This window comes from Eufriesea mexicana, unplaced genomic scaffold (assembly GCF_001483705.2).
Source record: "Eufriesea mexicana isolate 0111107269 unplaced genomic scaffold, ASM148370v2 scaffold124, whole genome shotgun sequence".
NCBI classification, from domain to species: domain Eukaryota; kingdom Metazoa; phylum Arthropoda; class Insecta; order Hymenoptera; family Apidae; genus Eufriesea; species Eufriesea mexicana.
Window position 1 is genome coordinate 3,738,319 of NW_016908357.1, and position 26,806 is coordinate 3,765,124.

General features: G+C 45.3%; 1 protein-coding gene across 2 annotated transcripts in view; it reads right to left on the reverse strand.

The window, feature by feature from the left end:
- rau (RA domain-containing protein rau) overlaps positions 1 to 13,889 on the reverse strand; it is a 30,885-nt gene extending 16,996 nt beyond the window's left edge. Inside the window, exons 1-2 of one of the 2 annotated variants that reach the window (XM_017911369.1) lie at positions 13,352 to 13,889; positions 11,784 to 12,003 (exon numbers count right to left, since the gene is read on the reverse strand). In XM_017911369.1, coding sequence (XP_017766858.1) covers positions 11,784 to 11,987 — 204 coding nt within the window. In that variant the 5' untranslated portion in view covers positions 11,988 to 12,003; positions 13,352 to 13,889. Of the gene's footprint in view, positions 1 to 11,783; positions 12,021 to 13,351 lie in introns of both variants that reach the window. The other variant, XM_017911370.1, reaches the window with a different exon arrangement.
- Between the last annotated feature and the right edge of the window lie 12,917 nt (positions 13,890 to 26,806).

Here is a 26,806-nt window from a genome sequence, read left to right on the forward strand (position 1 = left end):
CTGGAGTGTCAGAGCATCTTCGAATTTTCGCGGGCAATCGTTAACACCGAACACGATTATTGCCTATAAGTCGAAAATAAACGGCCCGAAGCGGTGACGCTCGGCTTCATTTAACCCGTCCTCTTGACTTCACTTGACCAAGTGTCAATAAGTCGTACACTATGTCAAAACCAGCTGAAACGTCCAACCTTCGACCGCCTCTGGTTTTCCTGGATCGCTGATTCCGAACATTCCTCTGTTCTCGATCGATCTACACCGGAGTTACGACAAAGAAATACCAAGAATGCACGTAGCAAGTTTCCTTAACCCATTAACACATTCACCGCGAAGAAATTCCAGCCACAGCCCATAGCATATTCTTCGAATCTCGAGAAAGAATTTTTCTTTTCAATTTCTGCAGTGGGAATACGAAAACTGTTTGCCATAGTACACGCTGAGTGCATCGTGACACCGAGTTCTCGATGGAAATCGGTGCATCCTGCAATGCACTTGCTGTCATTGCAGCAAACGTGCTAGGCAAAATTTCAGCTGTGAAAGTTACGAGAATTTCTGGACCCCGAAATATGTATTTTCCATCTTCCTCGTTCTCTAGGAATAGAATGGTCCGTTCATGGAAACCGACGCTGAGCAGGGGAAATATACGTATGTTACCACGATCGGTCACGTCTCCAAGAACTCTGTTCTCCCCTCGTTGGGGGTTGCAGGTGCACTGTAGCGCTCTCGCAACACGCTCCACCGGCCCTTGTCTACTATACATAGCCTGTCGAACAAACGTTCGATGACATACGTTTTCATCGATCTATTTCCAGAAGGTGGCCGTAAAACTAATATTGGTGTCGTAACAAGCCGCACGTTACTTCAGCGGGTTCATTGCACCGGAAGTTTCGTGTTCGTGCTTTAACTCTTTCGTCAGAGTCGTGGGGAAGCTTGAAATCGCGGTGACGCGGTGAACGACGATAAGAAGCTCTCACTGTGGATTTGTGGGAAATTGTCCCGTGCACGATGACTATCGTTTATCATTGTTAAACCGTGATTGATAATGGCCGGTCTCCGTGCAGGGAGATCCGCTCGTGCATTCTCATTCCGACGATCATTGACACCGAACGTGTTCAAGCGCACGCGTTAATCGGTTTAATTAATTTTATCACGTAAACCGCGCCAGGGAACAATGGAAAACTTTGAAGTTCATCTATCGCGAACGCATAAAATCCCGTAACGGTATTTATAACCGTTCGAGTAATAATACATGCGGATGATAGATGAACAAATAGAGGGAAATATTTTCAACGGTCAGCGATACGGAGGGATCGGCGAGTTTCGAGACACCCGTTACATGGCACGCAAGAGATACGCCGCGTTACTGGCGCCGTGCCTATCATTACGTTGTTTAACTCATAATACATCGTAACACGTACGCTACTGCAGCGTGTATCACAACCGTTTACGCGTTTCAACGAGCGCGCGCGCGAGCCTGCGTTAACGATCCTCCGCGTTGACTGGTCGCGCGTCATGTGAATCGTACCTTAATCCACGCGTTGCGTGTCCAGTCCAGTGTGTGTAGCGGCTGTCGCATTTGTACTGTACTTTTTCCAAACAAACGTCTAATCATGTTACATTAAAATGAATTTTATACGGTAATCGATAGCACCCGTTTAATTTATGCTGAATTGAATACATCTCCGTTGAAGTATAGTATTTTAAGAGGGAAATATTTTTGTTTGCAACGTTAAGGAAGATACGCGTCGCGTGAATTCTGTCCACCATCGTGTTTATATTTCAGTTCTTTCAAAGGAACATTTAATCTCGTCGAAGCAAATTTTACGAGCTAATCGGTCGCGCTCGTTTAATTAAAATCGAATTAAATCTTCGTCGAGATAAGGCAAAATCTTCGTCGAAAAAGAAGCATTTGCGTTTTCAACAGTTTCCGCGAGGCCAAGAAAGATATGCTTGCGCGTCATATGAATCACACCTTAATCCACGCGCTGCTCGCGAAGTTAAGTGTACGTAATTACCGTCCTATCTGTACTCGATGTTCTCCAAACGAATATTTAATCGCACACGCGTTAAAATAAATTTTACGAGCTAATGAATCGTACGTGTTCGAGCGATTTTGGATTAACTCTTCGTTCAAGCGTAGAGTATCTGCGAGGCAAACGTTTTGGTGTTTCCAGTGGTTTCTGAAAAGCCAAGAAATTATAGAGAAGATACTCTCTTCCGTCCGACCGAGGATCACGAGTATCATCATCGCGTCCGCACTTCCTGCTGTTCGAACCCTTTCACGCTTCCCATCCGGTTGGCTTTCGAGCATCCAGCGCCTCTATACCCAGATCGATGGCCGCATCCTATCCAATTCATTGATGCGGATCCTCTCATCCCTTCGTCACAATGCATCACACTCGTGTACCAGCGGTCGCAGCGTTTCGTAACAGACTAATTACCCTGCAGCCGCAGGTGAGTCACACTATGCGTTTGCAAAAAGCGATTGCGTCGGAGCAATCTAGACATCCGGTAGGAATCAGAATTTTCCTCGAATCTTCCGCGTAATAGACCAAGTATCGATAACGCTGGAGCGTTTATCGTCTAGCGGATCCAAAAATTTTCGAGATAATTTTTTCACAACCACTGGACCTCCGCTCCAGACAGAGTATCGATATTTTACCAAAGCATTGATACCGTGTCAGACCGTGTCTAAGAGAGCGATAACTCCGGGAACGGGCCCGAAATTTAGGTTAGGGGAATGGAGTTTGGCTGACGCAGAGGTCTGTCGAAAGTATTTGGTCAAGGAAAAATTCTCGCGGAATACGCGACTGAAATACGGACTCTCAAGGAGAATTCTCAAACTCTTTCACGAAAATTAAGCAGTACCTTTGTTCTAGCTGGAACAATTCAGTGGTGCGGCGCGCCATAAGGCAAACACGATTATCAGGCAAACGTTCACGAGGCCCCCGTTGATATCGCGCGAAGATACGAAACGAGGGACCACTGTGAACAGAGCACAAAGGCGGTAAAAGAGGATAAGGAGTGGGATGGAAGACGCTACGACAACGGGGAGGACGAGCACGGAGGGAGAGATTCACGAAAGAAAGAGTGAATGGGGGCACTGTGTGCCAGATGGTCGACTCCAGTCGCGATCTCGGGCCTCGTTCCATTACTATTTCCCAATGATGAAGGAAGATCTGTGCCGTCGTGGTTGCACGACGACGAATCGAATCCGAGAGAGAGAGGCTCCGAGCATTATTCCGCGCGGCTGCTCTGACCTCTGCTAATCAATGAAAATTTATTGACCGATCGGGCATAGTCGGGGAAACGTATGAATTGCAATTAATAGGATCGGCTGTCGAGGGGAGCTTGAATGACAAGATAGAAAACTCGCCGCAAATAGAAGACGCGTCGATAAACACGATTTTCTCGAGTCATAATATCGAAATCGTAGTGGTGCGAGAGGCGTGTCGTCGGCGCGGCCGCGATCGAAGCTCGCTGAAATTACGCGCACGTAACACCGTCGAGGTACCATCGATTCGAGGAATCGAAACCCCGTTGCGGTTCCCTCGTTGTATACACGCTTTTCAGCGAGTTCGATACCTATAAGAGGCTAACGAGAACGTGTGCATACGCGTGCATGTGCACGGAGTAACAGCGACGAAAAGGAGGGTTGTATACGCGTCGCGATGGAAGACGAGATGATTAATTCCTGCGGTCGAGCGTGTAACACGAAACCCATCGCGTCGAAATTTTTATCTCATGCCCGCTCCGGAAGCGTAATAACCCGCGAACAGGTTCCACCGTACATTCTAGATACGATTCACTGCCTCGGTATCTATCTCTCGAAACGATTATTCATCGACCTGGCAATTACCGTCGCATAAACTCTCCCGGGGAAAAGTCGTTGCTCGCGGGACACGAGCGAAGGCGAAATTCGTAATGGCCCCCGATGGGACCGCTGAAAGCCGCCATTGTGCATTGTCCGTGCCGAATTGTACATACGTCTATCGACTGCCAACCATGAATGACCGCTTTCATCGATTTCTATCTCATCGATCGGACCCCCATTTCGTCTCTCTCTCTCTCGAGGGAAAATAATTCGTCGTTGTTATCGATCTATCAGTGTGATCGAAGCAATCTCACGTGAGCCGCGTGACAAAAATGGCGCGTAGAGTGGCAACACGCGAATAGGTTCTTCACGCCGGTGCACGTGTTCGTCTGACCACACGGGATTCTACGTGGTCCCACCTCCTTCCTTCGCTTCCCGCATTGTGCCAGCCACCGAAGGTATCATTATTCCAGCTCCATAAAGGGAGTCCGTGGATAGCGAAGTGTACGAGATGAATGTTAAGTGTCGCAATCGTGATTGTCCGACGACTACACAGGAACACGAAGCGCGGCCATCTGCGCTGCTGGCTCGGACCGCAATTGTTGTAACCGTATTCGTCCAGATGTGGATCGATGACGGATAGAGGAAAGGGTGTTCGACGGAGGTACGTACGAGAATTCAATTGGAACTGTCAGGTGGCTGGGTTGCGCAAGAAAACTCGAAAGCGCGTGTACCTCCTGGGAATGACCAACTGGGAAATTTCCAAGCGGAGTCGAGCATTCGTAAATATTTGCGGGAGCGACCTATGGAAGCCTTTAAGGCGTTTGATACACGGTTAACACACGGTTAGGCGTGTTTAACGAGCCTCGATGCTTTTTCTCGAAGCCAGGCTGGGAGAATCAAGGACGCAGTAGTGGCGAATTCGCAGAACGCGGCGCACGACCCACGCGTCGACACGATTGTCTCCTGTACAGCGAATTCCTGGTGACACAAGACCTTTTGGCGCCTCTGTGCTGACGAGTACTCGACGATCCGGCTGGCAGCTCGTTAGCACGTGCTCGTGGTGTGAACGGTGCGTAGTCGTGAGTAAATCTGAAGCACGGTGACGGGCGAATGCCTATCCCGTTGATACTCCTAGCAACCTCGGGATTTCGCAAGAAGTCGTAGAAAGTAATGTAACGTTTTTCACTTTGAAGGAAAGTGGAACGAGATATGGAGCTATTTGGATCATGTAACTCGTTACAGATTATCCGTTACACTTACCACTGTCTAACCGATTTTGCAGGAAATTAGACGGGGCTAATTCCCCTATCCGATAAGATCGAACGTATTAGCTGACAGAGAGTGATGTCGATGATTAAGCCCGATACGATGCAATGAACATGCGAAATGGTACTCTAATTGGCCGCCATGCGTCACAAGCGGCCACTATTCTCGATACGACTACTCGAGAGTAGTTTCGCGTACTCGTACGTCCACGCGTGTGAGTGGCCAGCTGCGAGTGCTTTCACCGGCAGCTTGTGACCAATCCCCGACAAAACATTCATGCTGCAAGAATTCGTACGTCGATGCTCATGAATGGGCCACGATCGGGGCATACGACGCTTCTCTGTCCTCGCGATCACAGAATTTCTTGTTCCCGGTAACGATCCGAGTTAATCGTCCTTGTGGTTGCTCGTACGAGGAATTCGACCGACGGAAATCGCTCGCGACGACTCGCTTCCGGAAACGCGAGCACTCGAAAGGTGTGCGTGCGTCACGACGGTTGCGTAATGGACGATTGTCGCGCACGTTAAGCAACGAATTCCGGCTGGGACGATCGGCTCAAACGCTAAATCGCGGATGTGACCGAGCACGTTGCTAACGAGAGTTTCAATTCAAAATTCGCACTCTGTGGCATTGAAAGTATGTAGCTGAAGAGACGGAATCGAGCGTGAACGATTAATCGCCGTGAACGAGCTAACGACCGGATCGGTTTACGGTAATAAACGAATTGTTTCCGCGATCTGAATGTCAAATGTCCGCCCACGGTGGTCCTCAGGGATTAACCTCAATGCTATTGCAATCAACATCTGGTTGATTATGGCAATGGAAGGTAACCTTCCCGTCGACTTAATCCGAAAGGTTGAGGAAACTTCAATTCCTTTTTTCTTCTATAAATTAGGATGTACTTTGTCAGAGGTTATTTTTATGGTATTCGAGGAGTACGATGATTCATGGCTTCGAGTCTCGCGAGGCTAGATCCAGCCAAATGTCAAATATCTGATCACGATGATCTTTAGAGATTCCTTTCAATGCTATTGTAATCGACACCTGGTTGGCAGTGGGTTTGGTACCCGGTTTGATATCCCTCTTCCCTTCGAATTAGAATATAATTCACGGAGATTAAGATTATTTTTCTGTCGTGATTCATTGCCTCGAATCTTCGGAGGTTGGCACGAATCAAATGCCATATGTCTCTCACGATGTGTTCATTGGTTGATAATCTAGTTGGTAACGAACAGTCATCTATTGACTTCTTCCAAAGAGTCACGGAAACTTTGACCTTCTTCTTTTTTCCTTTTAAATTAGAACGTAATTAGTAGCATTTGCATGATCTCGAGGAATGATTCAGTCGGAGCAACTGAATTTCCTAAACTCTGGACACGTGAACCCAATGACGCGATTCTTCTAACCGGCGCCAATCTTCGGATTTCTTTCTTTCTACCGATACGCGAGCAGTTCGAGGAAAAACGGGTGAACGGCACAGATAAGCGAAGAAAAGGGTGGCTCTCGGAGGCTGAAGACGTAGATAAACGTAAAGAAAACGGTTTTATTTATATTCGATGATCGATAGCCAGACGTTCGTTATCGCGACGGAAGCCGAATCACCGATTCTCGGTACTAATTGGTGAATGGCGGAAGTCTCGTCAGTTCTCCGGCTACAAGCGCTGATGAATCCAGCTTTATCTCGAGAAAAGTCGTCTGTGAAAAAGGAACGAGCCGCGATTGCACAAGAATCCGTCGTCTAATCGCTCGAATTCTTTCCGCCTCCAACTTATCGCTGGATCCGTTTGCTCAACGATGTACACGCGATCGAACAGCCTTGACGAATCCGCGAGTGTTCGCCCGCTGCTTAAACAGGCTCTTTGTGAAAACAAGCAAACGATCTAATAGATATCTAGCAACGGCAAAAAGTCGCCTGACTTCTAATCCAGCCATAAAGCACTAGAAGAAATGCTTCTGGCCGCGATATTTCTCCCGTCACACATGACGACGATGTTTTTGTTGGGTCCACGGGCGTGTTTGCTTAGGCAGCACTCGCTTAAAAATCCCGTGTCGCCGAACAGAAGAGTTCATCCCGCGAGTCGTTCCTCTCGCGGGTGAACAGAGGCGGATAATAACCTATAATTATCCGAGATGGAACCTAGGGACAGAATAGTCCCGTGGCTCGTGCATGCTTTAAATAGCCCACGTGGACGCTTCCAAAATTACATCGAACGGGTTGATCGATAAGGAGAGGGACCCGTTTCTCGCAACAGTATACCCCGATAAGGTTAGATCGGCGCAGCGATTATGGTTTTCCTCGCGTTACGCCGTGACGTAACGGCATTCCATGGACGATGGAAAGCGCCACTTAACACTACGGTTACGTAACAGCCAGCGTTCCATAAAGCCATTAGCATGATAATAAATCAACGAATACGAGGGAAGATGGGAACAACCCCTGCTCGATCGGTTTCAGTGTCCAATCGTGTGAATTCGAGCCACGTACTGCTCGTACCAGCGGATACATAAAAAAGGACGCCTTCGTAGCATAATAAAGCGCAGTCCAACGATTATGAAGTGCATTTTATGGCGGGAACATCCTTGGAACCGGTCAAGGAACCTTCGATCGATTGTGTCCTGGTTACGGGGTATTGTGACTTTTTCTACGGGCTTTATGGTGAAAAATCCGAACTCGGATGGTACGAGCAGCCACCCTTCGGGGGTTCCGGTTGACCATGTCGCCGTCATGCGGGTGCACCGGCACGTAATAATTAACGCGACGAACAATTTATCATGACCCCTCGACTACTGGCCTGTCGGCCAAGGAATCCTAGCAGGAAGCGAAACGGCTGCGGCTTGGCGAACAGATTTCACTGATTCGTTCACGAACTTGTTCTTTTCTTATTGTTCGTTGCTTGGAAATCTGGTTGCGTAAAGACCATTTCGATGTTGTTCATGAGACAATGCTGTTACGTCGTGGAGAAACGGGAAAAAGTTCGCGAGGACAGGCACAACTCTACTCGCATTCGATCGTTGAAAGCGAGATCGACTTCGCCTTAAATTTATTTACAAAGGACGATTACCGCGCACGTCCAATTACGTCTATTTTCAACGAGCTACGCCTTATCGAAACTATAATTTTGTTCGTAATCGGATGAAAATCAAGCTGCAGAAGGTCAACGAGCGTCTGTGACCATCCGTGGCATACCGCAGCTATCCCGTAACGGATGATTATAGTCACCTGCAACAATGAGAGGGTTAAGAGTCCCTACTGACCTTCCCCGAGTGGAAACAGAAGAACGATTACGAAATCTCTTCCCGTTCATTTGTTTCTCGCGGAGAGGCATCATTGTGATGTAGCAAAATCACGCAGAGGTGGTCCGACAGTGAATCGCGAGGGTGAAGGTCGATCGATGGACGGATAAAAGCCGAACATTCTGATGGAACAACGGCGTTGTACGTTTTATCGAGACCGGTTCGAATGAAAGGCACTCGTACACAAGAAAGCCGGAACCACGGGCCGCCACACCGGATGTTGCGAGGTTCGAGATCGCGGGACAGGTCCGGGACTCAGAGGCGGAACGAAAAGGTGGAACGTGATTTCGTACGTGTCGTGCCGGTGCCGACACGGCGATCGATCCGCGATCGCGGTGGAACCGATCCACATTCTGTTCGATCGGGTTTCACCAAAGTGAATCCTGCGGTTTTTAATTCGCCTCGATGGTACACTCGATGCTACTCGATGCTATGGGAAGCGAGTACGCGGGCATGAACATGGTAGAAAATTGATGTAGGACGAACAAGTGGCACAGGAGAAGATAGAGATATCACGGTTAGAAATGAAGCTGGAAAAAATTGATCTTCCTGCTATCTACCGACAGTAATTTGTCCCGGGACGTCCGATGATTTACTTCGTCGATAATGGAAGACATACTGCGATGTTATGGTCGTTAAATCAGATCGCGATGCGGAAAATGGAGGAATAAGCGGAGATAATTGAACATGGAAAAGTTCAGAAGATGCCAGAAGCTTCTAATTTATGTTTGGCTAAACACGACCATTGGGTGTTCTTTTTCTCTACGCGTGATTATTACACTTAACACGGTAAATGGACCGACCATGCGGAGACGTTGACATTATCGAGATCATTGTACGCGAGCGAGACGATTTTTCACTTTTCGTGCCACTTGCGTAAAGCTGTGCGGTGTATCGAAAGCCGCAGCAGCATCGTCGCGATCCTTCTACAGTTAGTTATCACAGGCGAAAAAACTTGACCAGAATACATTTCATTTCATACCGGTTCGAGCGTCTTTCACGGTCAGCGAGAGAATCGTAGAGGATCGCGGCGCTTCCGCGGGGTACTTTATCTTATCGCGCGCGAGATTAAGTTTCTTGTGGTCATTGCATCGAAATTAGAATAAACTTCTAGCGTTTCGACTTGGTTTCTAGAAATCGAGAAAACCTACCGTGGATTGCAACGGACTCCGTAAATGTCGCGGAGAAAAACTCGCTGCTCGCGTTAAAAGACGGGGTAAAATTGAGTAAAAAGAAAAATCGAGGTTGAAACAGGGTATCAAAGTACAGCTTCTGTCGAGACTGAATAGTTTGTCACTGAGACAAGCTATCGCTATGACCGATTGTGCTGTAATCCACGCGGCGCCGACTTTTCGGACCGCCATTCGGTATCTATAATAAACTACGCTGTTTATTTTTCGTTTCCTGTTCGTACACATTCCATTGCTCCTCGTGGTATCTTTTGTTGCTATCTGGAAAATATTCCGCGGATATTTTCATTCGTCCCTGTACCAGTGCCGAGAGAAGCGTTCCGCGAGTTATACGGATGCTTAAAAATGGACGATCTCGGGAATAATAATAAACGATTATTAAACGACGGAAAATTTGCGGGAAAATCGGTACGAGTTATTTCATCCGTAAAGAAAGTTTTTTACTTCCCGCTACAAGGTTTTTATCGCAACGACTTGATTGTTGGTAACACAGTCGTTTCCCCGGCTATTTCCAAGCAACCTAGTAAGGAACGAAGGTCGGTGGACAGGGAGCAAGTGCGATTAAGTGGATCCATCAGGGTTACGGCGGCGCTCTCGGTATAGTTTTTCACTTCACATTGTGAGCCGGCCGCAATGTGCGACGCCTCGGCATGCGGGGTTCTCACAGAGAATTCTCGGTTCCATGGACAAAAACTGCGGGACGTACGGACTAAGATAAACTCCGAGCAACGAAAGACACAGAAAAGCAAAAGAAACTCTAACGCCGAGACGAAATTATTAGTTGAATATTCCTTCTTTTACTTGCAGAAAACCGAGACGAGTAAAATATTCCGTCTATTTACCAAAGAATTCCTCGTAAAAATCGCGTCAGCGCGGAGGTGTAGATCGGTAACACCGATGGTACCGGCTGGAAGAACGGAGCAGGCTTCGGGAAACCACGAAATTATTGTAAAAATATACATATATACACCGGTGACCAGGATGCTCGCACGCGAGCGCGGTAGATTTCTCGAAGAAGCTAACGGAAGAATTCAGTCGTTTTGTAGCGACCTTTGGCGCAGCCTCGTGTGAAACGGGCCAGGCAGACGTAAATACAATGAAAACTCTGCTACATCGATGTACCTATTTATTCAACAGCCGCGTATTTAATATCTAGAGCCGCAGAAACTGGGATGCCAGTAATAATGCAAAGTTCGCGTTTTAAATGCGGTGACCCTAATTTTTATTGGCCGAGCCGGTCGACACGGCGATGCATCGGCGACCACCGTCGACGTCGATGCGCGAGGTATGCTCGTAATCGAGCCTAATGTCGATTACATCGACTGGTCGTGTAAACGATCGAAAATTCTACGCGACCGGACAGTCTCCGTGTTCGACGAAATTTTATTCGTATTCAAAGCGATCCGGTGACGTGGGTTCTCTCTGTTTCCTACGCAGATGTCGGGCGAAAACTGGCCACCCTGAACATCTTGCCGGGATCAAGGGCCGTCGGAGAGTCGTGTTTCTGCTCGCGCAAAAAGGGATGCGAAACCGAGACGCGTGCAGTTGCAGCGGGCCAAGCTTGGGGACACTTGGATCGTGAGAAATTCACCCTCTGTCCAAACCTGACTTCTGACAGTGGTAAAAATAAAAACGGAGCGAGATCCAAGATGTTCCAGACTGTTCTCCCGATTAACACATCGAGAATCATCGCGGAGTGGCGCAACAGCGTGCAATCGTAATCGATAATTCATTATTTATCACGAACGTTGTTTACACAATCGGGAATAATCGCGGGCTATTTTCGGCTGGGCAAGTAATGAAGCGGATGACTGCGTCAGAAATGATCGTGGATTAAACACACGTTCCGCCGATGAATCCCATTAGCACGACGACGGACAAGGACACACGTGGTCCAGCTGTTAATAAGTGCAGGGAATCGTTTTGTTCTCGTTTTCAACGAAACCGTTCCAGCGCCCGTCACGGATAGCGTTTTGTTCTCCTCGTTTGCTTTATTAAGCAACCACGTCATTGCTTTTTCTACCCTCCCGTCGTGTTTTCGACCTTTCCCCTTGCCTTTATGCGTGACTTTTTCATTCTACCACGCTCCTTTATGCGATTTCTTCCTTGTTTCGCCACGGACAAAGACCCTATCGGCTCAATTTCAATCGAGACAAACGAGATCGCTGTTACGGGGGGTGATCTTTGCGCGATTCTGTACGGTTCTTCTCGATTCTTACCTGTTGCGACGCCGCATCGGCCGGAGAAAAGCTCGAAAGAGCGGTCAAGGGTGCCAGGGAGGCGCACGAAGATGCTCTCGAGGGCGGTGGCGTGTGACCAGGGGTTGGACTTCCGCTTCCGCAGCTACTCGCACCCCCGCTGGAAGCGAGGCTCACGCTGTCCGCTCGCCCTCTCCACGGCGAGACTGACACGTGCTTCAGCATGCCTCTTTGATCTCACCTGAAACCAGAACCCAACTGTTTTTCTTCATCCTTGTTCGTTACATGAAACTGCTAATTACAGATCCTACCCTAGGTTACACGCTCGCTGATAAAAGAGAAGGAAGGAAGTAATGATTTGCGAATTCATATATACCTTTCATGTTCTTACATGGATTTAATTAAATGTAGATTTTGCGTAAGATATTCGCAGAGAAACTCATTATCTATTCGCGTACAATTTAAATAACTATCGTAAACTGTAATTAAATAATAATTAAAAATAATACAAAGTCTGACCGCGCCTCTGCACAGCGGCAGCACTACATAAAACGATGGAGGAAAACCCACGGTAATTATTTTCCGCACATATGCTACGATAACGTGTACAGATCATCGACGTAGAAATTACGTTTCTTTCGTCGTTTGAAATTGAATAATTTCATCCCTGCAAATGGAGAATATTCTAAGAAGCAATTTTCCATTGTCGATAGCGATGCTTATTGTCCGTGTCGCTTAATTGCGCCTTTCCGCGTTAATTAAAGTAATAACGGGGAAGAAACTGGTCCACGTCTCGGACGTGGAGCGAGGACTAACAAGAATCCTGAAAACAGGTTGCTCTAATTCCGGCCTATCGCGGACGCTATTTCAGTGCGTGCAAAGTAGTGTAATACGTACGCGACATCCACTTAGAATAGAACGTGAATTTAACCGGCAGCTTCTTCAGCCTCTCTGCCCAAGGCTGCGAAAGAAAACCACCGTGTGCTGAAGGTCGTTGGATAATTATCGGACAGCGACTGGCGATAGCTATGCTAGCCCGAGTGTTCGAGGAATATCTCGCGTGGACTCGTAACTTTCCGTGTATCGACGAAAACACGGGTGACTAAGGTCGGAAGGACGGCCCTTGCTCGGCGCGTAAACAGCCCGGAGACGACGCAGCTGCGTGCCAGAAGTTAGAGGCGGCTTAAACGTTCGCGAAGTGCGTGGTGTTGGTTGAGACTCGGACCGATAGGAAGCCGTACGTGGCCCGATTGTTAAATGTTTCCACAACGAGGAAGCGCAAGAAAAATGTGGTAACCATTCTCACAGCGTTAACTGTAATTCCGCTCATTAATAATAAGCAGCCATTCTACGATCGAAACTCAATAAGGCCCGCGGGAGTACGGACCGAGGAACATTCGGATCGCTGGCTCCGATTTATCGCGAAATCGGTCCTGTTAATTAATTCTGCTTAATTAACGGCATGCGGTGAAGTCCGCTTACGATGATACGCTTTCATTCGAGCGTCACGTGTTGCAGAGGAGGATGGACGCGGCATCGATAAACGCTATCGCGCAGTTCGAATCATGAATATTCACATGGATACTCACTCTGACGAATTCACAGCTGAGTGCAGCCCGCACTCGCGGTCCGGTGCATACGTCAATGCGCGGGAATCATGTTTACACTTGGCGAACAAGTGGCATTGAGTGCATCCAATTATACTGCACCGTTGCTACACCGACGAACGAATTATCCGCGGATACGTATGTTCGATCGATCAGTAACACATCGTCCGGACAGTCACCATTAAATCCTCCAAGCTCCGTCCTTGGAAGTCGCTTTTCCGAACCTCGAGACACTGCACCGCGCGCGAAACTCCTCGAATGCACGTAATACCGAGCAAATTCACTGAACACGAGTATAGCTACTGCAATCTTACTGCTCGGTTATGTCCCAGAAGATGATGTTCGTGCGCGTCCAGTTGAACGTAGATTTAATACGGATTTTAATATGAAATTAACGTGGATTTAATACGGAGACGCGGTAGGTACGCGACTGTTTGTTGCACGAGCGAGCAATGGCACGCCTCGACCAGCGTTGAAATCACCGATCACCCGACTTGGCCGCGTTCTACACGCCACGAGCGCTGCGCTACGACTGAAGGGGACGCGTGAGCGGTCGTGTAAAGTCGGCGTAGTAAGCCTACGAGCCGTAGAGGAAAGAAAACGACCTTCCTGCGAGTGCACGAGACCCGTCCAACGTTCTATGCGCGCGACGCTGTTTCTCTGTGTCTGTGCGGGGGCGTGAAACTGGGAATCCTACGGTCGCATGTACGCGGAGGGTACCAGCTCTCTCTCTCTCTCTCTCTCTCTCTCTCCGTCATTCTCTCTCCTGTTGTCTCTCCTCGGACAAACTCTCTCGCTCTCTCGAGGTTTGCAACTTTTCAGCAACGCGTGGGCGTTCGTTTGCAAGCCAGGAGGATGTCCGGGGTTTAATTCGCTTTTTGCTTTCGTCTCGTTTGGCTGACCCTTGCCATCATCGGCTGAGGGGGTGCATATATTAGGAAACTCGCCGACCGATGCACAAAGGATTTTGGTCATGCGAGGGTGAATTACGTGGAACGGGTTTAACGAGTCGCGAAATTTTCACGCAGAACAAACTTCTATGGTAATATCGATAATCGGGAAACTGTGTTGGCCATAATCGAGAAATCCCTTTCTTTCAAACGCTCCCTGATTATACAAAATTTCTCGATGGAAATTAGTTTCCCCGTCTCGGTTTAACGAGCCACACTGTCGAGACTATCGTACGAAGAGTACGTGATGAAATTTGAATATTAACGAACATAACGATGCGTTATGAAAAGGAAATGTAACACTTGATATTTCGTATAGGTTCGAGTACGTGGATACAAGTTGTCGAACGATGTACCTGAATTGTTTGTCAGACGATCCCAGGGTGAGAAGTAATTTAGCCCGTGACGGGTGAAGCTCTAAATGACGATTGAAATTCCGTAAACGCTGCAAGCGGCTTCCCAAGCGTGTAAATTACAAATGTCGCGGGGAACAACGAGTCTCACTACTAATGGACGTCACGTGCGACTTTCGAGATTCTGAAAAAATGCAGTAGCTAGCTGCTAATGGCTCCCGCGAATACACACGTTCCGCCATTTCGTTTTCCTCCTGGCAGTTTCGCGCGCGGAAAGTTCACCGAGTGTAAACCTCGATGCCATTCTTTCCAGGAGGATGGTGAATTTTCAGGTAATTGCCACGAAATAAACTGCGTGGACGACTCACGTTTTCGTGAAAATTTGTCACATTTTTTCACTGGAACCGAGGCGTGAATTTTTTGAGGTAATCTCTTTTACAGGAAATAAAGAACGTTGTAACAGCCTGGTCTTTGATAAACTCCTACGCGATAGTCGCGACTCACACGAATTAAATCGACCGTGACAACGTGTTATCTTCGACGCAGAAGTTTTATCTTTGCCTTTTAAGGCAGGATTTCCTATAACCGTGAGACGCTCCTGACGTAGGCATTCGTGCCGATTTCACCATAAACGATTTTCGTTAAGCCGTGAAAACATCGATAAAGTTTATTCCCCCTGCGATAATTTACACCAACGATATTAAAAATATATTAAAAATTATTATTATTCACAATTATTATTAAAAATATGAAAAATTGTTCGTAAAAATTTTCTCTTACACGAACAGGAAGTTTTCTTCTGGTGAAAATAAATTGGAAAAGAAATTTAACGAATCGCCTGTATAATTCACATGTCATTTATTAAATGATTTCTTATTCATTTCACCTTTCTGGCTTTCGATCTTTACGCTCACTTTCCGCTCGGTTCATTTTTACTTTTTCCAAAAAATGTCGCAAGAATTTCGTCACCCCGTTCCTCTGACGCAGAGATATTTTATTCGTGCCCCGGTGACCATTGACGACAAGGAGAAAATTACGAGAAACAAGAATCGATTCTTACATAATCACTCGAAACTCGCAGCCGCGAGTGGGCGACGATTATACGGTGGAGAAAAAGGGTTCCACGTCGATTTCTTCGAGGAAAACCGATACACTCGCGTGGGTGTAAAACCGCTAATTTATCCGGAATTTATGCAAAAATGCTGGCACGTACAAAAACCACGCGATTATTTCCCAGATCGAAACACGCTGAAAAACATTTCGTTTTCTACTGTTCCAGATACGATCTAGATCGAACGAACGCGATTCCTCGAGCAGAAGATGAACGAAAGTTATGCGTTTGCTTTCATTGCGGAAGCGGCCGGGGTAATTTCCTCCTGGTGATAATCTTTTTACTGATTTCTCTAGCGACGTAACGCTGAACTTCGTCTTGCGAGATCCTATGGACACCTCGGCGCGTAGTCACTGAACAGGTGAAAATGCTTCACACGTTCGTCCGTGAGCAACGCATCTCTCGTGCACAAAGGCAGCAGAGAGAATCGACGCGAGCACCACCGCTGGGTGCCCAAGTAGGGTGCTCTTGGGTGGCATTCGTCAAAACGAGGGAATAGGGAGCGTGTTATTATACCTGGGTGAGATTCGCCTGGCAGAGGGCAGGTTCTATGGGGTGACCGTGTAATTCGAAGCTCGCAGACACAATGCAGGTACAACTGTGACACATGTATCGAGCAGCAAGTTCGAAAGTGATACCTTTCAGGCACTGAATTTGACGTTACACTCGGAAGAGACATCCGCTCCAGGTCATCCATTTTCTCTGGAATTTTCATCGACGTTTCTTCAGTCGCTCTTCACCTGCCTCTTTTTCCAGCAAATAATTACGCGCGTCTGTTATGTAGATTAAATAAATTATCGTTAATTCGCGACATCCTTTCGCTATTGTGGTTCCGTTTCTTTCTCGTACGAGGTCGAGGACCTAAGAAGAGAGTAAAACACCGCGATTCCGACGTCGGCATCATCAGAGGCACTTTACGGAGACCTCAACCCTTAAGCAGAGGAACGACGAGTAAACATACCGCAACGTGAAAGTCGTGGAGTCTCAGCCGCGCGTGATATCACGATTCCCTGGTGCAACACTCTTGCCTTTTGTCGCGAACAACGGGCCTCCTGTGAGAAGCATTTCCCTCGGAGGTCTGGCTTCGTTCGCGACGATCTCAAGGAGAAAATTCAATTAGCTCCGCAACTAGATCGCAGCTGCAATCGGCAGATAAACCTGGAACATGTGTGTCATGCGAAAAGAGCACTCGAGTGCGACTTTCGATTCGCTAATTTACCATAGAGCCACCTCTGCATTGTGCACCACAGCTCTGATCTCCTCTATTCTTTAATCGTTCTAAATTTCGAAGAATAAAGCCGTCGTGAATCGCTTACGATCAACTTAGATCCTCCGAGATACCTGTACAGAGACTCTATCGACTGTTTGGGTCCTTGTGTCGACTTGGACTTGACATTCTGATCCGTTCGACTACTTTTCAAAACGTAGGTTTCCATGTTGTAACCTGATTTCGCAGAAGTGTGTCAATATTTAGACGATATTCTTCAAGAAAATATGAAAATGGAATCAAACCTTGACCCCTGTCTGTGTTCTTAGCTATGAAATAATTAAATCAGAATGTCAAACGCAAAGGGGGTCGCAGAGGATTGTAATTTTGAACGAGATCTTTCGCAAATGACGCGAATCCAAGTGAATATTCAAACGAAAATAATTTACAGTAATTCGTGATGGAGGAACAGCCTTACCAGGCACGGGAACTCGGCTAGAACGAAGGCAGAGAGCATATCGGAACCACGGTGGTCAGCCACTTTATCCTCGTGCACGCAGCGAGCGCGTCCAACATCACGAGCTCGTCGCCATGGCATGCATACGCCGCTATGGGAGTTTGGCAGCAGCGGTCCAGGCCGCTGGCTCTCATGGTGTTGCGTTACTTTCCCACAGGCGAGTCTCTTCCTTCGTGTGCAATTCTTTGCAGGCTGCACGGCGTACGCCCACCGTGCACCTGCACACGCGCGCACGGTGTACACGTGGACGTGCACACAGGCTGGAAAATACCAAGACAGATGCAGAGGACCACGTAGGGACGAGACGAAAACGGGCAGCCGGAGAAGGTGGTGGAGATTGAAAGAACGGGAGAAGCACGCATCTCACCTTGCAAGGCGAACCTGTTCGCCAGTACCGAAACCGAATATCGTCTTAAACCGAGTGTTACGACCTGAAAATAATGCTACCCCTAAGGATCTTTAAATTTCAGGCTACGGGACCGTGCCGGAAACAGAACGACAAAGCTGCATATCACGCGCAGTCGATATGGAATTTGATTTTGACGGGAGAATTGTAGGTCTCTGCCATGGTGCTCGAGAAAGAGCTAGAGTGAAACGTGTCCTGATTGGTGACTCCGAAATTATTAAATATGGCGAAGGAATTCGAGGGTAACCGGTGATTTATAAAATATCATTTATATTTTTAACGAATTTATTTTTCGTTTATTTAGGTGAGATATTAATTGGGTTACGAAGATTCAGTTTTATCACGTGGCAAGGGTAATTGTATTGAACAGAGAGAACGGTCGATGGGATTTAATGTCAATCCATCGTTGTGGCAACGTCCAGCTTCCGGTCTGCGTGACGGGACTGATTTCCGGGACCGTTCCGTGCTGCATGCATTCAAAGGGACCCCAACATCGAGTGGTCTCTTTCCCCATGGTCATCGGCCAGTTCGTCTCGTTTCCCATGGGTGTTGTTTTCGTCTGTAACTGTACACTAATCCGATAACACCGCGTTGTTTGTTATGGGATTTGTTTAACACGGACTCCGAGATAATTGGACGAGATTACTACGAGCTAAACAAAGTCGGTTACTAATTGCGTTGACCGATAATTTTTCTGCTCGTCGGAGAGCGTGCAGTCGATGCTTCTCAATGACTTAATACATGTAATAACGTCCGCGACGGAATGAATCGGTTACCCTTTTATCTGAGCAATAAATACTCCGAGTGTCTAAAAATGGTAATATCTCGGCCGAGACATAAGCTTCCAGCGAGCGGGGAGTTATTTTCTGTGGAATGGATGTATAATATTAAAAGAAACGAAGTACGAACTTGGAATCGCATTCTCTATATTACAGACGACCTAACACTCGGATATAACTCGAGCTTCTTAGAGGCAGCGTTTCCTACGCGCGATACGAGCATTCTGTTACGCGAGCAGTGCCTTTTGATGTAAGTAGCGCAAGAAAACCGGAGTAACGGGGCCCAAAAAATTTTAAGTGGATCGAGAGAAGCTCCACGGGATATCTCCCGATTGCATATCCCGCGGCATTCACTGTAACAAGATTCGCCGACGGCATCTAGTCCACGAGATAGTTCTTCGATGAGTTCTTCATTCCCATGAGTGTTGCTTTCATCGCCCCAGCAATCCCGAAGCCGGCTGTCGCCGTCGTTACTTTCCGCCGACTTCGTTAAACATATCAGTTATTACCGAGAAAAAGGAGAATTAAACTGCAAGTCGTTTTTAAAATTTTATCTCGCGAATAAAACCTTCGTAAATAGGAATTAAAATATTATTGCCACTGAAACATAGCAGCCAAGGGGTACTTATGTAAATCAGTGTATACACCTCTCTGATTCTAATAATATTTTGGAACGTCGAAGAAATCATTTTGTTCTATTTATCACGAAATTAATTAATTTATTTTAATATATTCTATTTATTAGAAATTTGTGAATTTTCTCACTTGTATTCCGCGTACGAAGAAAATAAAAGTTCACAAACTTGACGAAGAACGAAATTCAACCATGATTTGTCTAGTGCTCCAAGTCGAAATGAAAAAGGAAAAGTCATTCAGAAACTAGTCCAGTCACACCTCAGACGTTAGATACTAGAAGAAGCTAACAACCGATTTCCGTTCTCTTCGGGCTACGTCTACTCTCGGAAAGGTGTCAAGAAAAATTTCGCTTCTTCTTGGGAAAATCGTGTCCAGCGGAAGCAGAGTAATTCACGACAAAATGGTCGACGTCAAAGTTATTCGCATGGGATATTCGCGAGAGACGCGGAGAACTCGAGCGTGTGCGTCATGAGCGTTTAATCGGCGACTAAAGTAATTACCTCTGATGGTACGCGCGTTACATAATGGATTAATTGATCCAGGGAGGATAGGATAGGCAATTCGGGAGTGGCCTGTGCACATGTAGAACACCTCCTTGCATTCTGGCCGACGATTGACTTACATTACACGCTTCGTGAACTTTCCGATTTCTTCAGGCCCAGTTGACAGAGGGCAACGAGGGCCAACGAACGCGCAGACGAAGCGGAGAGACCTCTGGCTGACCACGAAATAACATTACCCTGAAAAAGAGATTCGTGTGTCAGTAAAAACTTCATTTGCCCTCTTTCTTTCTCCTTTCTCTCTTTTCTTTTTTCTCTTCAACAAATTAGTCGGTAATTGCGACATTTCTGGTTGTTCTATAGCAACCTCTTTAAAGTACGACATTTTGACAATTGAAGAATTCGTATTAGAAGTAAGCCTGGTCAATTTTATTAATTTTTCCAAAAAGGAAGAAAATATTGTTTATTTAATTTATATATATTCACGTGTATTATACATACCAAGGATTGCAAAAGTTAAAGGGGCCCAGCTTTATGGAACATTTACGTAACCCACGTTGGTCATGCTTGTGTGTATTCGTGTGGTTCGTGCGAGCTCGCGAATTTTACCGGGTTCACCTTATACGGTTTGCCGAGCAGCAAACACGCGTGTGCGAGCCGCCTCTATAATTATATATAAAATATTATCTGAAACGCAGATAAATCGTAAGACCAAACCGCGAGTCCGACATTTTCCTTCTTCCTTTTCCGTCTTCGTTAAACCGATAGATGTGTGACGAGCGTGTAGAAATCCGAGTTAATCTCGCCTCGTGTTAGTGCGCAAGGGACGAAATTCGAGGCGCATCTCACGTTCGACAAATACGATTGATAATTCAACGACGATGCACACAGTCGTGTTCCATTGTTAACAGTTTTTATCTTAAACGTACGTCACGTTTACACCGCTGTACGCAGCACGTCGAATATCGTATGACGGAGAAGTTATAACTAAGTGGCCGACGAGTATGTCATAGGATAAACAATTCTGATCGCCCACTGACAAACATTCGCTCACAATAGACGCCACGAGAGCATAAATCGTCTTTCCACGCGGATCTATCGTGCCCGGAGAATCGGAACGTACATCATCCTGTCGTTCGCGAATCCGCGACTTTCATTCGGGACGTCCGCGCCATCTGCACCTTCCAACGCTGCACGTGGAAGATGAGGAACACAGACCGGACAAATTGGATATAAATTCTGACAGGAACTCGCGCGAAAAGTTCACGGGTCACGGGTAACTGTAATTAACGATATTACCTGCGGATAATTTATGTATTCGGGAAGAGTAAAATCGTAAACCGTAGGTACTCTGCAACTACCTGGAGCTAGAGGGAATCGGGTCAATTATATTCGAAACCAGTTAACCAGTTACTCGACTAGATTTTATTATTATTCGATACCTGGTTAATTACTCTTTCAACACGACGTAGGAAGACAAATTTTTCAACGTTTCTGCTGTCTGTTTTAATTATCACGATTATTCCTAAGGAAATAAATCTATGGGGAGTTTATTGGATTTATTAATTTTTTATAAGTTTCGTAGACGAAATATTCAATTATAGGACATATGTTTATTTAATTTAGACACGCGTATATTCATTTTCGATGAACATTGGCAATTTTCAAACAATGTTTACCATTGTTTGTCGTTAATTCGTGAGTAGCATGTTATAATCTGCAACTAACTTTTTTCTAAAAAGTTATCAATAATTAGACATTCTACCCCTTCGAATAACCAGCCCTATCGCGTCCATTTATTTCATTTGCCAAATGGAACGCATCGAGCGAATGAGAATTTTTTATTCTCCAGCAGTACGTTCACCGGTCAACAGACTTTGCTCCTTAATTAAACAGGGTCGCGTGGTATTAATGTATATTTATAAAACAAAGATCAGGAGCAAGCGTGTTGTGTGGCGAGGACCACACCCTCGAAAGGGCCGCACCCTTTGCAGGGCGCGGCCCCGATCGTTGCACCTTCCACCCTTATAGCACGCAAACACACGACGGATCGTTATTTTCGCGTTTTCATGTAATGAAGCCACTTTAGCATGATTACACGTGAAAGCATCCTGATGAAAGAGGAAACGACGCCAAGGGAATAATGGACGTCTTTCGCGGAACAGCTCGTATATCTTCGTGACAGAATGTAATAAGCCGGAGTGACACGAGTGACAACGTGCGCGAAACGCGAATTTCCTGGTTTCTCCCGTTAGAATTCGATCGCGATACAATTATGAATCAAAGCGTGACGAAATGTCGGGCGACCTATTGGAAATCAGATGCGAGACTGACGTACGAATAGCTCCGAAGGGGGACGTATCCGTGGCATCGTTTTCTGTCTCATTAGAGCCGCGATCTCGACAGACGTTTTCACCTTCTTCCGGAAACGAGCCCTCACTTCCGGGTACAAGCGCGATTTCGCGACGAACAATGCCGGTTTCGATCTGCTCCACGGGGACTACCCGCGTATTTCCGGCACAGAGGACTGCAACACTTAAATCGCTTCCACTTCCGCCGGAACCTCGTCTACCAAACCGTAACGACCAAAATAAAAATCGCCATTCGTGTATATCAACTTCACGTGCGCCCGATAGTCACTGGGTTAACGTTAAAACCGATGCCTCTAATTTTAATAGCCCTCGTATTTTTCATTCCCTGCTGCACGCCACGTCGCTATACCGCTATCTGCCATGATGATTTAGTACCGTTAACTGTGAACGTAAAATCCACGAATCGTTGCAAAGAACAATGTCAATTACTGAAAATCGTCTCCGTGTCTAAATTCTGCTGCTGCTTTAACGTGCACGCAACTGCGTGCCTAGTACGGTGTTTCGCACAGGTACCTATGCGATCTTCGTGTATCAACTGGCATATCTAGTGTGCGTGTCCATTAACTTGGGGTTGCAAAAATATTACGATATAGATTCCAGTTCGTGGAACCGTTCCAGAAAATTGTTATTTTGCGCAATTGTTAAAAATAATTGAAAGGAATGTAGATTCTTAGCTTTTCCCACTTAGTGGCAGCAGTATCGTATCATAACCTCGTTCGATGTCTCGGGATTATTTCCAAAAAACTTTTCTACAACAGTTATCCACGATAGTATCTGAAACCGTATCAACCCCTGTCACTAATCTTACGGAAAATTGCGTAGACGTGCAGCGATTGCGAATGCTTCTAAATCATCAGGAACGTCGGAAGTTGCCACGACTGCTTTCAGTCGTAACCAGCGAAGACGCGATTAATTAACATCGATAATGCAATGCCGTTATTTCATGCATCACTCGTTACAGAGTTTCCGAAAAGCTACGGAGAATTACACGGAACAGCGAGCCGAAATGTCATTGTTTCCTCGAGGGAACTGCGAAGACGTGGCTTGTCAGTCTACCAGCTGCCAATACGAGCAACGCGTGAACACGAGTAAACGATTATTGAGTCGCGAGTATTGTCACGTAGCTGACATCTGTTTGCTACCACAGGATTCGACGGTATCTCGAGATACTAATAGCACCGCAGAGGTCGATAAATCACAGTTCGTTTCTTGATCTTTGATCGAAGCTGGCTCGTGCAAGCCACGATAACTGTATCTGATAAGTAGCGACGGTAAATAAGGTATACTCGCGTGAAACGGTCATGGATCTGTACCGAATGCTACGCTCGAAACGAGGATATCGGTTTAATTATACAGAACATGAATCATACCAATCGTTTCAAGAAACCACGCTTTCCAGTATATTTATTAATCCACCACCTAGTCACGTATACCAGGTATATACTCGTTGTATACGTGACACAGATATCTAGGGGAAAAACATCGCGCGAAATTATGAGCCATGATTCCATAGAAGGTAAGATTAGGGCATCGACGTTTCCGCAGACCGAGTCAGCAGATGATAACTCTTCGAAAATCGAACACTTCCGAGTTATGAGTCGGAGAAACGGAGTTCGAGGCCAAGATACGCCGATGTCTTCCCGTGATCCAGGATTACACGGATCGCGTGTAACTCGAGCGATCTCGGATCAGTCGCGTGAAACGAATCGGACTCGGATCGAGCTAGAATCGATTTAAGCTGATTCGTCAGCCTTAGAATGTCCCTGTCACGAACGAACGCGTTCGAATAATAAGTAAATTTCGACTTGAAATTCTTCAACACGTGAGAAAATAGCCGTTCGCGTAATTAAAATACAGGTGACATAAATCGCAACATGGGTGGCAGAATTCTAATCACGGTGAAACTCGTTTCTTCCAGCTCTGGGAACTCGTGACTGCTCGCTATGATCAGGATATGATGAAGGTGCGATCGAGTTTTCACCACGACGTGTTACGCATTTCCGGCGCGCGCAGTATGCCACCATGCTAAACGCTCGATACTTTCGTTGCTCAGGAATTTCATATTTCCGGCACGAATTCTCCATCTTTTTCCTCAGTTCACCACGGCATGACGAAACCAACTATGAGTCTTGCTATAGACGAGTCACTCGAAGGGGAATGTTAATTCTTTTATTAATTTTGAGCGGAAATTTCGAGCGACTTGCTCACTGTGAAAATCCTTAGCTGAATCGAGAGACAAGGCGCAACGGTGAATCTGGAAACTCGAACTTCTGGGGCACCATGGGCGTTTCGACACTCATACCTTGGAACTGGTAGCGCGTGACCATCTCGTGTGACCTCGGCGAACCGAGACAGGTCTCATCGAATTCTGGTCCCAAGTGTTCCTTTAACTAACTTCTCGAACTAAGTGTCCACTTTAATTCATATGTCAATAAACTGATACTTGGATACATCTTCCTGAAGATTCTCACTTGAAATGTCGTTTTCCTGGCCAAAAACTTGAATATTCATCAGAGAGATGACAAGGGCACTTATCATGGATTCAGATTTACCAATGCATTTTTTAGTAGAAGCAATGAATACAGCTGGCAATATAAAAAACGCAACAAAATTGGCTGACCATCATAAAACTCATGGGGTTTGCACGAGAGAGAGACAAACATACGGTATATAGATTTAAATATTTCTATAATTTACAAAATGTTAATAAATTATTACATTGATTATTAATAAGAAATTAATATAGTTCGAGCGCGATCGCGATTTTTAACTTGATCGCGTCTTTTATATTTCCTTCCCTATTTTAATGGGAACTTGGAAATATCAAAGTCTGTTGAAATAAAATATCTTAGCGTTGCGACAGTAGAGTTTTAATATACCGAATCGAAGTCTCTTTGATAAGACACGAAATTTTATAAAGTGTCAGTTGAGTCATTTTAACTTAATTCGCTCCAAGTTAGATTAGGGTACCTTTGATACAGGTAGCGCCAGCAGGCTGCGCCACTAGGGCGCATGTCCGGGTCTCGTTGCGTAGCCACCTCCTCGTGGTGAGACCTGGTAATTGGTATCGTTATCCAAAGAATAATTTTTCGAAAACGATACCAAGCTAAGAGCTACGCATCAAGTTTAAGATATTTCCTATCTCTTGTAAATTTTCGATGTTTCAGTTAGACATTTGACGATTTTTGGGGCTGCGAGAGGTAAGTGGATGGAATTCTTGGCAATGACGTCATTCAAATACAGTCATAGTTCATAAAAATCTATAAATAATCCAATTTGTTATTAATAATAAATTGGTCATAGTGTAAACTTATAATACAAGAAAAGAATTAATTCATTGGTTATTACTTGAACAATATCATACTAATGTTTAAATGTACCTATAACTTTCAAAACTGTAAAAATTACTACACTTATTTCTAATAACAAATTGGTCACAACGTAAATTTATAATACAAGTGGAGAAATTATTGAATTATAGGCTATTACTAGTATATAGAACATATTTGTGTGAAAATGTAGCTATAATTAGCAAAATGTTAATAAATTGCTACATTTATTGTTAATAACAAATATATTCCAACGTATATTAACGGTAAAAGTGAAAAAAGGTAATAAATTATTAGCTACTACTTAAACAAACAACGTATTTGTGTCAAAATGTATTCGTAACTTATAAAAAGTTAATAAATTAATAAATTTATTGTTAATAACAAATTAAAATCTCTGATAACAAATAGATTGCAACGCATATTAACGATAAAAGCCAAGAAAGTTAATAAATTATTAGCTACTACTTAAACAAGCGACGTATTTATGTTAAAATGTATTCGTAACTTACAAAAAGCTAATAAATTAATAAATTTATTGTCAATAGCAAATTAAAATTGTTTATAACAAATAGTTTGTAACGTATATTAACGATAAAAGTCAAGAAAGTTAATAAATTATTAGTTATTACAGCGGAAAAGTAACTTTTAAAGGAATCGTTAAAGTTCGGAAAGTTTCGCCGATCCTCGGTCGGCCGCCGCTATATAAGGGGCCCGCGTGAAGGCTCGAGCCAGTTGTCGGTTCGACTTCGGGAGGTGCGCGTTAATATTTTTTCTTTCTGTTTCAGGCTTTAATTATCTTTCTTCTTTCAGATTCTATTTCTTTATTCTAGCTTTCATTGTTTGTACATTCGAGTATTCTGTACAATATTCGAATACTTCGTCGTTGGTTTATTTGTACATCATCGTTGGCTAGATCAATGGCTATTCAGTAGCCATTGTCCATTCTCTTAAATAATTTAACAATAATTTCTTCTTTCAGGTTCTAATTATTTTTCTCCTTCCAGATTTTATTTCTTTCATTCTATGTCTCTTTGTTTCAGCATTCGAATATTTCGTACAATATTCGAATGCTTCGTCGTTGGTTTACTTATGTCTCATCGTTGGCTAAATCTTTCCTTTCACAAATTTTACGACTTCTGTTCGATTTGTTTTCGTTAGCGCGTTCGAGTATTTCGTATAAGACTCGAGCGCTTCCTCGTTGGTATGTTTATATCTCACCGTTGGAATGTTTCTGTCTCGTAGTTATGTTGCTCAGGTCTCGTCGTTGGCTTGCT